General features: G+C 42.4%; 1 protein-coding gene across 8 annotated transcripts in view; it reads left to right on the forward strand.

Moving 5' to 3' along the window:
* LOC138826385 (ataxin-2) overlaps positions 1–16,973 on the forward strand; it is a 70,936-nt gene that overhangs the window by 32,456 nt on the left and 21,507 nt on the right. For 3 of the 8 annotated variants that reach the window (XM_070021484.1, XM_070021487.1, XM_070021486.1), the window contains exons 7-18: positions 1,121–1,212; positions 2,289–2,486; positions 3,687–3,865; positions 5,560–5,805; positions 8,387–8,569; positions 9,961–10,158; positions 10,588–10,695; positions 11,173–11,243; positions 11,952–12,244; positions 13,723–13,786; positions 16,141–16,293; positions 16,770–16,836. In XM_070021484.1, coding sequence (XP_069877585.1) covers positions 1,121–1,212; positions 2,289–2,486; positions 3,687–3,865; positions 5,560–5,805; positions 8,387–8,569; positions 9,961–10,158; positions 10,588–10,695; positions 11,173–11,243; positions 11,952–12,244; positions 13,723–13,786; positions 16,141–16,293; positions 16,770–16,836 — 1,852 coding nt within the window. The remainder of the gene's footprint in view (positions 1–1,120; positions 1,213–2,288; positions 2,487–3,686; positions 3,866–5,559; positions 5,806–8,386; positions 8,570–9,960; positions 10,159–10,587; positions 10,696–11,172; positions 11,244–11,951; positions 12,245–13,722; positions 13,787–16,140; positions 16,294–16,769; positions 16,837–16,973) is intronic. The other 5 variants (XM_070021483.1, XM_070021488.1, XM_070021489.1 and 2 more) reach the window with 3 other exon arrangements.

Below are 16,973 nucleotides of genomic sequence, written 5' to 3' on the forward strand. Positions count from 1 at the left end.
TTAAGGGAAGCTCAAAGGCTGACACTGCCCTCAGCAGTTCTTAGATGGTGCTCGTTCTACTCTTCTGAGATGAGTATTAGCTACATCTAGATCTCACCCCTTTGGCCACTCTGACTTTAAAAGAAGAGTTGATATGTCCATGCTTTTGAGGGTCCTTTATGCAATAAGACTTAGCTAAAGAGAGATTGTAAATTAGGGCATGGAGATCTAAAATTGTTATTGCTGAGGTCTTTCAACTGCGGATGGCTAAAGTCCTAATATTGAGCTCTTGAGACATGGCTTACTAATTCTTTGCTTGCTGCCTCATGCTGTCTTTCCTTCAATCATTTTTATGAGAGAAAGGAGCAGCTGAGAAGGAGGGGCGAGCACCTATAGAAACATGCATTGGGTCAGACATTGGCTGTTCTTTTCCTTTAAGCACTGAAAATATTTTTGGCTCTCAGAGCACTTTTGGTTTGGTTTGGTTTGGTTTGGTTTGGCTTGGCTGTGTGCTAGCCCTGGGGCTTGAACTCAGTGCCTGGGCGTTATCTCTGACTTTTTCGTGCTCTACCACTTAAGCCATAGTTCTACTTCCAGCTTTTTGGTAGTTAACTGAAGATAATTAGACTTTCCTGCCTGGGCTGATCCTCAGATCTAAGCCTGTTGAGTAGATTAGACAAGAATGAGCCACCTGCTCCTGGCTTCAAAGGCAATTCTGAAGTTGGATGTGGACCTGATGGTCGTCCACTCCTATGATCCTAGCACTTGGAAAAGTTAAAGGCTAGCAAGGAGTCGTTCTCAAAGAAACACAAATAGAAGTTACCTCTTGATGATTGTCCTCTGAAGAGTTTCAAGAAACTGGTGTCTGCTGATAAATAGGAAAGTGACTGTAGACAGAAAACATCCTGATAACTAATTGTCCTATGTGGTTACTTACCAATTTGAGTAGCTATAAATATAAGAAAAGTTTCTCCTTAAAACAGTTTTTTAAAACATCTTTAAAGGGAAAGTTTTGCTTGTCTTTTTTAACTTTGTAAATACAGCCAGTATAGTTTGCTAAATGTTGTTAACTGAAATAGTAACTGAATTAAAGAAAATAAATTCTTGGTTATTTTGTAAAGTAAGCCTCATTTTCTTCTAGTCTAATGGGTGGGACCCCAATGATATGTTTCGATACAATGAAGAAAATTATGGTGTGGTGTCTACGTATGACAGCAGTTTATCTTCATACACGTGAGTTTGCTTTGGCACATTTTAAAAGTTTTCATCAGGCTGGGCACCAGTGGCTCAAGCTCTAATCCCAGCTACTCAGGAGGCTGAGATCTGAGGATTGCGGTTCAAAGCCAGCCCAGGGAGGAAAATCCACAAGACTTTTTTTTTTTTTTTTCTTTTTCCAGAGCTAAGGACCGAACTCAGGGCCTTGCGTTTGCCAGGCAGGTGCTCTTCCACTGAGCTAAACCCCCAGCCCCAAGTCCACGGGACTCTTTATCTCCAATAAACTACTCAGAAAAAGCCAGAAGTGGCGCTGTGGCTCAAGTGGTAGAGCACTAGCCTTGAGCACAGAGAGGCTCAGGGACAGAGCCCAGGCTCTGAGTTCAAGCCTCAGGACTGCCCGCCCCCCCTCCCCCCCCAAAAAAAAAACATTCATCAGCTCCAATTATGATGCTGAATAAACGTTTGTTAGATTATTTGTTTGTTGGTTGTGGGATTTGAACTCTGGATCTGGGCACTGTCCCTCAGCTCTTCAGCTGAAGGCGAGCATTCTACCACTTGAGCCACAGCGCCACTTCCAGTTTTCTGGTGGCTTATTGGAGATAAGAGTCTCATGAACTTTTCTGCCTGGGCTGGCTTTGAACTGTGATCCTCAGATCTCAGCCTCCTGAGTAGTTAGGATTACAGACATGAGCCATTGGCGCCAGGCAATCTACCTAATTTTTGAAGTATTAAATGTTCTTCCATGTAAAAGATAACATAAAAATTAAAACTTACAGCTGAGAATGTGGTTTAGAGGTAGAGTGCTTGCCTAGCATGCATGAAGCCCTGGGTTTGATTCCTCAGTAACACATAAACAGAAAAGGCCAGCAGTGGCGTGGCTCAAGTGGTAGAGTGCTAGCCTTGAGCACAGAAGCTCAGGGACAGCGCATAGGCCTCAGGATTGGCAAAAACAAAAAGCCTCAAAGTTAACGATTTATAAAATATAGTAGTCGTGTCTATAATTTTTCTAATATCCCAAACTAAAATTTCTTAATAATTGTTGGTGGCAGATGCAAACTATGACTTTAATTGTTTTTCTTCTCTTCATCTTTTAGGGTACCGTTAGAAAGGGATAATTCAGAAGAATTTTTAAAACGGGAAGCAAGGGCAAATCAGTTAGCAGAAGAAATTGAGTCCAGTGCTCAGTACAAAGCTCGGGTGGCTCTGGAAAACGATGACAGGAGCGAGGAAGAAAAATACACGGCCGTTCAGAGAAACTCCAGTGACCGGGAGGGGCACAGTGTGAGCACCAGGTATGTAAAGGAAAGCATAATGCAATACACAACTCAAGGTCTGCATGAGACGGCATATTATTGCCTTCCTTCCTTCGTGAGGCTTAGGTAGAGAATGGGTAGAGAATTGGTTTAAGGTTGCACTAGAAGAAAGGCACCGGGTGTCACACACATGATAAGGACGAACCTAGGTCTGGAAGCACTCATTCCAGAATAACAGTTAGAGGGAACATGTGCACTACTGCAGCGGCTGTGCACTGTGTTCTGGCCAAGCGGCCTGAGAGCCAACGGAGCGTCCAGTGTGAAGAGCAGGGCGGCTGTCCTGTCAGAAACATCTCAGTGAGGAGGTGGCATTTCGTGCTAGGGTAAGAAGAGAGTAATGAGAGATTGACTTCTTACCTGGTGAAAACACACCCTGAGCATGATCTTGTGTGTGCCGGGTCTAGAGCACAGGGCTGTGTGTTGAGTGCTGTGGTGGCAGGTGGTGAGAGGATCTGAGATCATGGGAGGACTTGTTGGACATGGGGAGCAGTGCCCTGTAGGTGAGGTGAGGAGGGAACTCTCTGTTCTACAGCACTGAGGACTGTGGTGTGCTGTGGAAATTCAACCTAGAGAACTTGGTAAGCAACTTGATGGTGGCTAGTGGCCCAAAAGTTAGAAAAAGGTTAGTTACCAAATGACTGGCAGTATGATGTGTGTATTGATAGTAGAGATAGGAAACATGGAGTGAGTTTCAGGGGAGAAAATAGTGGTTTGGCTTATGCAGTTTCTTGCATTTAAATGACTTAGGGGTATTTCATTTGTTCATAAATAAATATGGAGCAGCACCTACTATATACTTGATAGTCTCTGGGGTACCCACAGCTTACAGGGTGGTTGCCAGAGCTGGCAATCCAACGGGACACATGGAGATTAGAGGCACATCATCAGTGTAGATCCAAAAAACAAGCAGAGAGGAAATCCCACAGAAAAATGAAGTGAAAGGGAACAAGGACTCCTCTCCCCTTACCCACTATCCCATTAAAAAAAAAAGCCTTTTAAGAGCGAGACCCTTGCAGATGGTGCCAGCCGTGGAGAGGAGGGAGCCCTGCAGCAGCTAGGCACTTGGGTAATGGAAGAACAGTGATGTTTGTGGGACTTCTGCCTAAGCTACTTTAAGATGTTTCGTTGGCCTACTATATTTTAGGAAAAACTGATGTCTGGGGGATCTCTCATTTTCAGGGAAAATAAATATATTCCTCCTGGACAAAGAAATAGAGAAGTCATGTCGTGGGGAAGTGGGAGACAGAATTCACCACGCATGGGCCAGCCGGGGCCGGGCTCCATGCCTTCCAGATCTGCGTCTCACACTTCAGAGTTCAACCCGAGTTCTGGTGCAGACCAAAGAGTAGTTAATGGAGGCAAGTATCTTCACCAAATTTGTCAGTGTGACTGATCAAATATAGAGATTTCAGATATTTCAAAGAGTTTACATAATTGATAGACTTGCGCATACCATTAATGATTTTTGTGGAACTTTCACTTAAATGGTGTTTAGTTTACTTTTGTGGATATCAAATTAGTGAACTGTTCGTAAGTCACAGCCCATCCCGCATGACAAAATGCTCACTAAGATGACATGTTAAATTAATTGTAGACATTCACTTAGCAAACAGTCCACACAGAAAGAAATTGGAAACTTTGAGCAAGTTCTCAAAAAAAACACTGGAAACTCAAAATATTTAGACATAATACAGATTTACTTTCAGGGACTGTGTTTATAGTCTTGCTTACTTTGAGGTAATTTATAATATAGACATGACCAAGAGTCATGTGAAGAAAGTAATGACAGAATTGTGCTAAAAAGACATAAAAAACTTAGCCTTTGAGGGTGGGGTGCAGTTCAGCAGCTTAGGTTAAAGAAGCTTGCATCTATAGTGGGAAGGTGTTTTCTGTAACACCTCTAAGGCAGGGTGAACATAGCTCACCAGTTACAGATAGATAATAGATAAAATTCTGTGATACTCAATGGTATAGAAATAGGGCAATTAATAACAGCAATAGGGTGTTACTAACTCAAGGACGAACCGTTTTTCATTTCTAGGCATGTACATTTGCAAAGTTAGATAAAAATAGAGAACACTGAAGTTTCCAATTTCATTTATTTTCATTGAATCTTCTCCAGAATTCCTCTCCAAATGAACACTCTTGAGTATTTTCTTACTTAGAAATGGGAATGAAATGTCTTTGCTCATGGAGTAAAGATTTGTAGTTGTTTATAAGCAGAATTTTCAAATAACCTGAAGGGGGCTGGGAAATGAATGATACTCAAGTGTGTGGAGTCGTCTGGAGAGGAGACCTGGACTGTTAGCGGAGGCTGAGGTGAGTGATCTATAGCAGTGCTGTCAGCCGTGCACCCATCAGCCACTTGATACACTGCTGTAGAGGTGCATGGTGTGTGGACGCAGTCTCTTAGATAAGTATTTACCTAACTGCATCAGTTATTTAGAAGGCTTTCATCCCATTTTGGTGAAATTAGTATATTTGCTTTAAAAGAGTATTATGCATTAACTTTTGTTACTCCCGTGTCTCTAGTAAAAATATTTTTCTTTGACTTAAATGGGAATTAATGAGATTTGATACTGATGATAAAGTCAGGTTCAGATGATAAAATCATAGATAACTATAAAATAAAGCCTTTAAAATTGTATCTGATATCTTTCTTATTTTCATTGTTTCAGTGATAAACCTAAGATAGCAAATAAATAATCTTATTCCTAAGTAGGGATTGCTGTATTTACTGTGTGAAATTATTATATGTATATATCCCTTTTAGAAATTGATACTGTAGATGCAGGATTATTAGGTAGAGTCCTAACTGTCTTCTTCAATAGTGTGTGTAGATCCTAATTAACCCTTTGGGAACGTGTGTTCATTTAAACAGACTTTATTTTAAGGAGGTTACAGTAAAATGTGAATTTATGTCAGTTAAGTTATGCTAATAAAACTTAGCACAAATCAAAATGACTGTCCTCAAAGGGTTAAAATGTACAAGAAATCATTTTTGTCATTTTACTTTTTTTCTGTTTACTTTTTCCCTCATTTTTTTCTTTAGTTTTTATACTTTCCTTCATATCATTTGTTCTGTCAGGTGTCCCCTGGCCATCGCCTTGCCCATCTCCTTCCTCTCGCCCACCTTCTCGCTACCAGTCAGGTCCCACCTCTCTTCCACCTCGGGCAGCCACCCCTACACGGCCGCCCTCCAGGCCCCCCTCGCGGCCATCCAGACCCCCGTCTCACCCCTCTGCTCATGGTTCTCCAGCTCCTGTCTCTACTATGCCTAAACGCATGTCTTCAGAAGGTACAATTCCACAATTTGTTCATGGTTTTGTTTGTCTTTGTTTAACTCCTGTGTGAGTTTATGATTACAAAATAGTTTCCTCTTCATTATTTAGTAACCTATAATTTCTTGAGTTTAAAGTTTATTGTATTATAACTATTAACGTTTTGTTCATGAGAAAGAAATTTCATGAATTTGCTGTGTGAAGCTGTGAAGTGTCTTGAATTGTAGAGGGTTTAATCTTTACCTGATCGTGCTTCTGCGCAACCCGGAAAGGCCTCCCCGCACGCTCCCTCCTCATGGACACTGGATGCAGTGTTCATGAGATGGTAGATGGTTGATGTGTTGGCCACAGGCAGGAGTGGTGTGTTACAGACTCTGATAGGAGTGACATTCCATATCACTGCCCTTGTATGTTTACCCTCCCATCACAGCTCAGTGTTTTTAGAGTACTGAAGGAATTCTAAATTAAACTGATTTTTTTTTTTTTTTTTTTTTTTTTTTGTTGGTCATGGGGCTTGATCTCTGGGCCTGGGCGCTGTCTCTGAGCTCTTTAGCTCAAGGCGAGCACTCTACCACTTGAGCCACAGCACCACTTCAGTTTTTCTAAGTGGTTGATATGACAAGAGTCTCACGGACTTTCCTGCCCACGCTGGCTTTGAAACTTGATCCTCAGATCTCAGCCTCCTGTAGCTAGGATGACAGGTGTGAGCCACTGGTGCCCAGCTGGGCTCACTAATTTTTTTTTTTTTTTTTGGGTCATGGGGCCTGAACTCTGATCAGCTCATTAACTAATTTTTAAGATGACATTTTTCTTCCTCTCCTAATGGCAATTAATTGCAAGGTTATTTTGTTGAAGTGCTTGCAGCTGTTGTTTGAGTAGCTGTTTATTTCAGAAGTGTAAGATAAGAACTGAGCTTTTTTTTTTCTTTTTTTTCCTGTTGTAGGGCTTGAACTCAGGTCCTGGGCACTGACCCTGAGCTCTTTGTGCTCAACCACTTGAGCCACAGAGCCACTTCCAGGTTTAGAGTGGTTTAATTGAAGATAAGAGTCTCACGGGGAATTTTCTGCCCGGGTTGCCTTTGAACCACAATCCTCAGATCTCAGCCTCCTGAGTAGCTAGGATTGCAGGTGTGAGCCACTGGCACCTGGGCAAACTGAGCATTCTTTACGTGAAGCTGGAAAGACTACATGGGCTTCCAGAGGAAGTCTTCTGCTAAAGTTAGGGTGTATTCTTTTAAAGATCATGTCTATGATAAAATCCATGCTATTCTAAAGAGTTTGGTGCCAGGATATGCACAGGGACCTTGGCTCTCACAGTAAAAAATAAATTTTTTGAGTGTTAGCACCATCAGGTATCTCTGGTGGGGAAGGCTGTCCAGAGTTTGGCTTTGTGATCACTGCTTTAGAAAGAGAAATAAATAGCATATGACAGAATGGGTGATGTAGAAATTTGACAGTTGTTTTTTTTTGGCCAGTCCTGGGGCTTGAACTCGGGGCCTGGGCGCTGTCCCTGAGCTCCTTCTGCTCAAGGCTAGCACTCTACCATTTGAGCCACAGGGCCACTTCAGCTTTTTCTGTGTATGTGGTGCTGAGGAATCGAACTAAGGGTTTCATTCATGCTAGGCAAGCACTCTACCACTGAGCCCACCTTCCCAGACTTGACGATTCTTTTAGTACAGATTTTAACCCCAAGTGTCATATAGCTTGGTCTTAGAAGTTATACTTTAACAGTAGGATTTCAGCTAAAAGTCTGAGAAACTATTTACAGGGGAACATTGTTTTAAGCCATGATTTATAATATTGATGGTCATACAGAAGACATAGTATGCTAGCAATTTAGAGAAGCTTAAAGATATGCACATATATTTTAGGATTGATGGTCCTTTTATTTAAAAAAAAAATTTTTTTAAAGCAGGGGGCCATAGCTAACTGTGTGATCTTAGGAGGATGAGCTAACTAAACCAAAGGCATAGCTCAGGTGGTTGAGTGCCAACTTAGCAAGCAAGCCTAGCAAAAGTGAGGACCTGAGTTCAAGCCCTGGTACTGGCACCCAAAAATATCCTGGAGACCTACATAGCTCAGCAGTAGAGCTCATGCCTAAAATGTATGAGACTAGGGTTCTATATCCAGCATTGCAAAAATAAATGTACAAAATGCCCCCCCCTAATTTTCTTAAATTTGAGGTGTAAATTAGAAGTATATGGGAAAGTAAAAATCATTCTATTTTATAACTATACAATTCAATTGTATTTTTTGTATGCCTGCAAATAATGAGTACAAATAAATTACTAAAATTCTAAGACTTGTGACATATTAGTGTGTTGGGGTTTCTTTTAGCACCAACCTCATCTTTCCCTTTCTTTAAGAAAAAAGGGAAATAAAAAGTATTTGTAACTTGTTGTATTCCAAAAAATAATTGTGAATTAGTATGGCTAAAAATTTGTATGGTATGGTTTATCTTTTCATTTTTTACCAAGGAGAAGCTTGAATAAGACAGGGTGTGAGCGCGTTTAGCAGAAGAGTACAGTGTGTGAGCGCGTTTAGCAGAAGAGTACAGTGGACATTGCAGCACTTGTGACGTTCGTGACCCCTCTCTTAGGGCCTCCCAGGATGTCTCCGAAGGCCCAGCGACACCCTCGCAACCACAGAGTTTCTGCTGGGCGGGCCTCCATAGCCAGCGGCCTAGAATTTGTATCCCACAACCCGCCAAGTGAAGTAGCAGCTCCTCCGGTGGCCAGGACCAGTCCAGCCGGGGGAACGTGGTCATCAGTGGTCAGTGGTGGTAGGTATCCCTTGGCCTGGGGTCTCATGGCAGTGTATATTTTGTGTTTTTGCTAAGTGAGAAATAGCACAGCTCTGAGGAAACACAAGACATCTATGAAACCCCAGGAGAACCAGGAAGTAGCTCTATTGCTGTGTTAGATAGAGCAGGTCGTGCAAGGAGCTGATCTTCAGTTTTTTTTTCAATGAGTGAAGTCATTATTGTCTAGTATACTTGATGGGCTTTGAGTCAATTCCTATGAGGTTTGTAAGTACATAGTTGAGACTTAGAGATTATTACTGTATAAGGCAAAAACACTTCATAATATGACTTGACTCTACTTTTTTTTCTACTTGTTTTTCACCTTTCAGCAATTTTGTTCATTGATTGATTCCATCCAACACTTAATTTGAGCTTACAGTACAGTGAGTTACCATAACATCTGTATCTGACACTATTGCCTTTGAAGGGATATGAAACACAAAATGAGAAGGTCAGCTTTAATCTGATTAGCTTGAGGAATACCCTGATAGCAGCTACAACAGTAAAGATTATACTTTGATAAGATTTTAGAATTAGGCTTATGTTGCTTTGAAAACTTTGCCAATCCTTACTCCTTACGGCTTTGCTCTTACAATAACTGGGGAGCTAGAGGTTGCAGTGAGTACTTTTCTTGTTTGTTCTTTGAACTACCGGGAGAAAAATCTTGATATAGCTACTTTAGCCAGGCACTGGTGGCTCACACCTAATCCTACCTACTCAGGAGGCTGAGATCTGAGGATCACAGTTCAAAGCCAGCCTGGGCAGGAAAGTCCTTGAGACTCTTATCTCCAAAAAACTACCAGAAAACTGGAAGTTGCGTTATGGGTCAAGTGGTAGATTGTTCACCTTGAGCTGAAGAACTGAGGGACAGTGCTAAGGCCCAGAGTTCAAGCCCCACAACCGACCCAAAAAAAAAAAAAAATCCAAGAGGGAACCCACAGCTGAACTTGGGTATTAGTGGTTACTATCTTTGTTCAGATACTTTTTGTAATTACTACTATCATTCCTAAGACTTTATTTTTTGTTGTTGTTTATTTTATTTTTTTCTTTGTCAGTCGTAGGGCCTGAACTCTGGGCCTGGGCGCTGTCCCTCAGCTCTTCAGCTTAAGGCTAGCGCTCTACCACTTGAGCCACAGCGCCACTTCCGGCTTTTTCTGGCTTATGCGGTGCTGAGGAATGGAACCCAGGGCCTCATGTATGCAAGGCAAAGCGCTCTACCACTGAGCCACCTTCCCAGCCTCTCCTAAGACTTTATAAAACAGAGTACTGGGATAAAGTGTGGGGACCGGTGAGGACAACCACTTAAATCTTCAGAAAAACCTCTTTGAGCCAAGGATGTTGTAAATAACTTTTCCCTTGCTTCTGTCTAGTTCCGAGATTATCTCCAAAAACTCACAGACCCAGGTCTCCCCGACAGAACAGTGTTGGAAACCCTCCCAGCGGGCCTGTGCTCACTTCTCCCCCAGCTGGTACCGCCCCGGCCGAAGCAATTGCCATGCCTGTTGCTGCTACGTCTCCTACGCCTGCCAGCCCCGCCATCAATAGAGCCGGGACCCCATCCGCTGAGGGTATGAGGCCCAGGCCTTCCAGGCCCTGATGCCAGCTGACAGGTTGTGGCCCAGGCCTTCCAGGCCCTGATGCCAGCTGACAGGTTGTGGCCCAGGCCTTCCAGGCCCTGATGCCAGCTGACAGGTTGTGTTCTTTTAGCTGTAGGTGTTCTATTTTAAATACACATTGAACTTTTTATGTAAATTGTGTTGTTTATACAATACCCACTAATCTCATAGATACTATTCTTTAATGTATCTGGAAAATTAGCTTTTCCTGGGTACTAAGGGCCAGTATGAAAACTTAATGGTAGCTCATAGGATGGTAACAAAAAAGAAAAGCTTCCATATAATTTGATTTTCCAAAAACAGGAAATCAAAAGTTGAGTTCTGTTTCACCTCATTTTTATGACTCTGACACTGAACTTTTTTTTCTAAATTGCTTTCTAGCTAAAGATTCCAGACTCCAAGATCAGAGGCAGAATTCTCCAGCAGGAAATAAAGAATGCCTGAAAGCCATTGAAGCATCGCCTAGCTTCTCAAAAACTGAAAATAAAGGTGAGAGTTTTGTTTTTTAAAGTTTTTAGTCATAAATGTTAAAACAGGGAAGCGATTATGTGTCATTTCATCTTTCAAGCAGTGTATTTTTTAAAAAAAATTTTTATTGAGATTAGATGATTACATAAATTTCACATATTTCACAGTATTGTGGAATAGTGACACTTACTTAAAGGCACTTCACAAGGCAAGTTGTCATTATCATGGTCTATAAAGTTTGTGAATTCTATGAGCTTTGATGATAAAACTAGTTCTTCCACATGCGGTGGTATTTACATTTCTTTCCTTTTGTTTAGTGTATTTTTGTAGTTCTAATTTCTCATGTGTAGTTATTAAATACCAAAATCCAAAATTAACATGTAAAATTGTTATTCTTTTGATGATAGGTTTTGTTGGCATTTCTAATATTCAATACTAAAACAGTTTCAAGTAAAAGAGTAGAAATAAATTGACATGAAAATTTTTTTGATGTTACAGGTATATCACCAGTTGTTTCTGAACACAGGAAACAAATAGATGATTTAAAGAAGTTCAAGAATGATTTTAGGGTAAGTGTCATGTTGAATCATGTGTGAGGATTTATTTTGGTTTTTTGTTTTTGTTTATGTGGTACTAAGGAATCAAGCAGGGCATCATGCACACTAGGCAAGCACTCTTACCACTAAGTCACATTCCCAGCCCAATGCGTGAGGATTTAAAAGATAAATAACAAAAGTGCATGGTGTACACATTCAGAAACATGAAGAATGGGAGGCAAACAATTTGAGGCAGCCTGGGCAGAGAAGTCTGTGAATGTTCACCTCATTAAAGATATCTATTGCCCCAGAAACTGTGACAGTGTATCAGAAGGTGGGCCCTGACCTAACAGTGGTGTGTACAAAGTGGGGCTAGAGCTGTAGCTCAGCAGTACAGCATCTGCCTAGCAAACTAGATCCTGGAGTTCAAAACCTAGTACTAGCCCAGTGCTGGTGGCTCACACCTGTAATTCTAGCTACTCAAGAGGCTGAGATCTGAGGATTGTGGTTTATAACCAGCACGGGCAGGAAAGTCCAAAAAAGCTGCAAGTGCAGCTGTGGCTCAAGTGGTAGAGTGCTAGTCTTGAGCAAAAAAATTTCAAATACAGTGCCTAGGTCCTGAGTGCCCCAGAGTACCAAAGAGGAAAAAAAAAAAAAAGGCTCATGTAAAACATTTCATGCCACAGAAAATTCTTACTGTTCATGTACTCATCGAGAAAATTGACTGCTTCTTTTATTTAGTTACAGCCAAGTTCCACAACGGAGTCAATGGATCAACTACTAAATAAAAATAGAGAGGGAGAAAAGCCAAGGGATTTGCTCAAAGACAAAATTGAACCCATTTGTAAGGACTCTTTCATTGAAAATAGCAGCAGCAACTGTACCAGCGGCAGCAGCCCCAGCGCCTCCCCGTCCGTCCTCAGCAGTGTAGAGCCCCGGAGGGGACCGGAGGTCACCTCCCAAGGCGTGCAGACTTCCAGTCCAGCGTGCAAGCAAGAGAAAGATGATAAGGACGAGAAGAAAGATGCAGCTGAGTAAGTAAATCATTCCTACTGGTGGACTTAACGTCGATAGCTTTTTTTTTTTTTTTTTGGTACTGGGGATCGAACCCAGGACGTTGCACTAGCTAGGCAAGTGCTTTGCCACTGAGCTACATCCCAGCCCAATGTCGATAGCTTTTTGAAAAAAATTGTTATTGTAAAGCAGACGTGCAGAGCGATTACAGTTACATGAGTCAAGTGAGGAGTATATTTCTTTTTTAGCCATGGATTAGACAGCTGTGAAGTAGCTCCATTCAATAGTTGGTATGAACTAGTGGTTTGGTGACCAGTTAGGCCATTTCCCCTCACTATCCTGCCTTGACTGCAGCAGGCTTTTTCCAAAATGTTCAAGAGTAGAAAAGTTAGGTTTGGGGGATCTGCCACCTCTGAACTCTTGTCAACTTTCATCCTAGTATTCTCCGAAGAGTATGCCCTTGCTCAGGTGGAAAACGACATTTTTCAGCAGAAGCGGTGTTTCAGTGAATATCTGAATGTGTTTGTCCTAATTGTGCGGATTATCCATTAAAGGGATTGTTAAGAGCTACCTCAGAACCTAACCACTGGTTTATTATAGCCATGAGTTCGCGGCTTGTGTGGACTACATATGTAGATTGCCCGCTGGGGGAGAAGCCTACAAGCTTTGAATTGGCATTCGTATTTAATTGAAATGGTTAAGGGTTGCTTGTTTCATAGGCAACTATGGTCTTTCCAACTTGAAGGATTGGTTGATTGCATTTGAAGAAAGCAGTTTTTGGTTTCTGTGGCCATTTTTAAAAATTAGGTTAAATAGTGGGTAATGAGGTACCTGTTCCCTTTAATAAGGAAGGTTAATAATCTAATGGGAATTGTTTACATATAGCCAGGTGTCAGTAGCTTACACCTGTAATCCTAACTACTCTGGAGGCTGAGATCTGAGGAGGGCAGTTCAAAGCCAGCCAAGGCAGGAAAGTCCAGAAGACTTTTTTTTTTTGGGGGGGGGGGTGTCGGTCGTGGGGCTTGAACTCTGGGCTTGGGCGCTGTCCCTGTGCTCTTCAGCTCAAGGTGAGTGCTCTACCATTTGAGCCACAGCACCACTTCCGGTTTTCTAGTGGTTTATTGGAGATAAGAGTCTCACGGACTTTCCTGCTCGGGCTGGCTTTGAACCATGATCCTCAGATCTCATCCTCCTGAGTAGCTAGGATTACAGGCATGAGCTACTGGCGCTCGGCTCAGGAGATTTTATCTCCAGTAAACCATCAAAAAACCGGAAGTAGCACTGTGGCTCAAGTAGTAGACTGCTTGCCTTGAGCTGAAGAGCTGAGGGACAGCACCCAGGCCCAGAGTTCAAACCCCACGACTGACCAAAAAAAAAAGAAATGTTTAAATATGATAGACGTTGGCAATATTTATCAGGCATGGAACAGCTTAGAGAAACATAAATTCCATGCAACGTTCACTGGCCTGTACTTTTTCCTTTTTTCTTCCTGATTTAGGCAAGTTAGGAAATCTACATTGAATCCCAATGCAAAGGAGTTCAACCCTCGATCCTTCTCTCAGGTAAGTTTGTTACCTGTTTTGAGGTTATTCTAATCTCTGAAAAGAATTAATTCCACCTGTAATCCTAGCTACTCAGGAGGCTGAGATCTGAGGATCATGGTTCAAAGCCAGCCTGAGCAAGAAAGTCTGTGAAACTCTTATCTCCAATAAAAACCACCAGAAAACTGGAAGTGCCACTGTGGCTTAAATGGTAGAGCACTAGCCTTGAAATGAAGAGCTGAGGGACAGCACTCAGGCCCAGATTCAAGCCCCACAACCAATCAAAAAAAAAGAAAAAAGGTTCTTATATTCTCAGGATGATACTCTTAGAGACAAAAATCTGAACCTAATTTCCCATTCAGAATTTGAAGCTGATTGACTAGGCCATTGAGCTCACAGACATGCTATTGTTGTTCTACTAAATTAAAAAAAGATAAACATTTTAGAATATTTTGCTTGATTTCTTAAAAATTGACTGTCAGGCACTATTTATAGCGACAATTTTTTTTTTTTTTTTTTTTTTTTTTTGTCAGTCGTGGGGTTTGAACTCTGGGCTTGGGCGCTGTCCCTCAGCTCTTCAGCTCAAGGCGAGCGCTCTACCACTTGAGCTACAGCGCCACTTCCGGTTTTCTGGTGGTTTATTGGAGATAGGAGTCTCACGGTCTCTCCTGCCCGGGCTGGCTTTGAACCGCGATCCTCAGATCTCAGCCTCCTGAGTAGCTAGGATTACAGGCGTGAGCCACCAGCGCCCGGCTTATCGACAATTTATTTTGATGGTACTAGTACTTTAATTTAGGGTCTTACCCTTGCTAGATAGGTGTTCTACCACTTAAGCCTGATAATATAATATAATATAATATATATTTTTTCTTTTTTTTGGGGGGGGTCCGGTCGTGGGGCCTGAACTCTGGGCCTGAGCGCTGTCCTTCAGCTCTTCAGCTCAAGGCTAGTGCTCTACCACTTGAGCCACAGCGCCACTTCCGGCTTTTTTCTTTTAGCTTATGTGGTGCTGAGGAATCGAACCCAGGGCCTCATGCATGCAAGACAAGCACTCTACCACTGAGCCACCTTCCCAGCCCCAAGCCTGATAATATTTTTAATTTCCAAACTCTTGCCATATAAACCAGGGGCTGGTGGCTTACATGTGTAAGCGATCTGAGGATCACAGTATAAAGCGAAATCAGGCAAACAAATATGTGAGGCTTTTATCTGCAGTTACCCAGCAAAAAGCTGGAAGTAAACTGGATTCAGATGTTAGCTCACTAGCCTTGAGTGAAAAAGCTAAGGACAGCACCCAGACCCTGACCAAGTCTCAGTACTGCTACCAAAAATTTATTTTGCACTATGTATAGTTATCTACCTGAGTACTTTTTACTTTTCATTAAAACATTTATTTTCTGGGCTGGGAAGGTGGCTCAGTGGTAGACTACTTGCCTTGCATGCATGAGGCCCTGGATTTGATTCCTCAGCACCACATAAGCAAAAAAGAAAAAACCGGAAGTGGCGCTGTGGCTCAAGTGGTAGAGCGCTAGCCTTAAGCTGAAGAGCTGAGGGACAGCGCCCAGGCCCAGAGTTCAGGCCCCACAACCGAACCAAAAACAAAACAAAAAAACCATATTTATTTTCTGAGAGTTTTTTTTTTTTGTCGGCCGTGGGGCTTGAACTCTGAGCCTGGGCGCTGTCCCTCAGCTCTTCAGCTCAAGGCGAGCGCTCTACCACTTGAGCTACAGCGCCACTTCCGGTTTTCTGGTGGTTTATTGGAGATAGGAGTCTCACGGTCTCTCCTTCCCGGGCTGGCTTTGAACCGTGATCCTCAGATCTCAGCCTCCTGAGTAGCTAGGATTACAGGCGTGAGCCACCAGCGCCCGGCCTCTTGTTTTGTTTTGTTTTGTTGAGAGCAGTAGTAGGAATTGAACCCTGGGTTATTTATATGTTGCCACTTCATCGCTGTCTAGGTTTTGCTTTAAAGTAGTAGGGATCAAACCTAAGCTCATATGTGCTAGGCTCTGGGTTTTGTATTAGTTGAAAGCAAGTAAAAACTTAGATACATTAGAAGAATCCGCCTACAGATAGCATTAATCGTTAAATTTTGTTTGTTTGTTTGTTTGTTTTGGTCGGTTGTAGGGCTTGAACTCTGGGCCTAAGTGCTGCCCCTCAGCTCTTCAGCTCAAGGCAAGCACTCTACCACTTGAGCTACAGCGCCACTTCCGGTTTTCTGGTGGTTTTATTGGAGATAGGAGTCTCACAGTCTTTCCTGCCCGGGCTGGCTTTGAACCGTGATCCTCAGATCTCAGCCTCCTGAGTAGCTAGGATTACTGGCGTGAGCCACCAGCGCCTGGCTCAATAGTTAAAAATTTTAAATTTTGTTTCTGTAGCCAAAGCCTTCCACCACCCCAACTTCACCTCGGCCTCAAGCACAACCGAGCCCCTCAATGGTGGGTCCTCAGCAGCCCACACCAGTCTATACGCAGCCTGTTTGTTTTGCACCAAACATGATGTATCCAGTCCCTGTGAGTCCGGGTGTGCAAGTAAGTCGATGGAGTTTGTGTTCACTTTGCCTCCCCCTTGTTTGTATTTGGCACAGGTATTGTTTAGATTTGAAGTAACTTGAGTTAAGATGGCATGTAAAAACATTTTCTAAAGATAATGGTTTGTTTATATTATTTGTTTATGTTAGAATATGTACCTGAATCTGGCAATATTTACTGGTGAAAAAAAATGTTGAAGGTTTAGTGTTTGGAGTTTTTCCTCTTAGCTGTGGATATGGTATTGGTGGTCAATGACTTGTCAAAGATAGAGCTTTATAATTGGTTGTTTCTGTTTGGTGTTGAGCCTAGGACCTTTTGTGTGATAGGCAAGTACTGTACCACTGAGCTGTATCTGCCGTCCTTTGAGTGATTCGCAGAGTATCTTAGAGCTAGCTCTGGCAAGCTAAAGCTAAGAGAGAGGGAAAGAATACTTTATCAGAAGATCTTAATGTTATTTTTTTTTTAATTCCCTCAAGCCTTTATACCCAATACCCATGACGCCCATGCCAGTGAATCAAGCCAAGACCTATAGAGCAGGTAAAGGTGAGAGTATTCCTGCCTGTGTCTGCCTGTGTTCTTGCATGCTGCATGAGTGAAGATGCTGGGTACAGTGGCTGTGCTTGGGGCTTTCCCTGGGCCAACATGAAGGTGTTTCGATCAGTTTTTCTGGACTGTTCACT

This window comes from Dipodomys merriami, unplaced genomic scaffold (assembly GCF_024711535.1).
Source record: "Dipodomys merriami isolate MVZ:Mamm:240054 unplaced genomic scaffold, mDipMer1.0.p SCAF_142, whole genome shotgun sequence".
NCBI classification, from domain to species: domain Eukaryota; kingdom Metazoa; phylum Chordata; class Mammalia; order Rodentia; family Heteromyidae; genus Dipodomys; species Dipodomys merriami.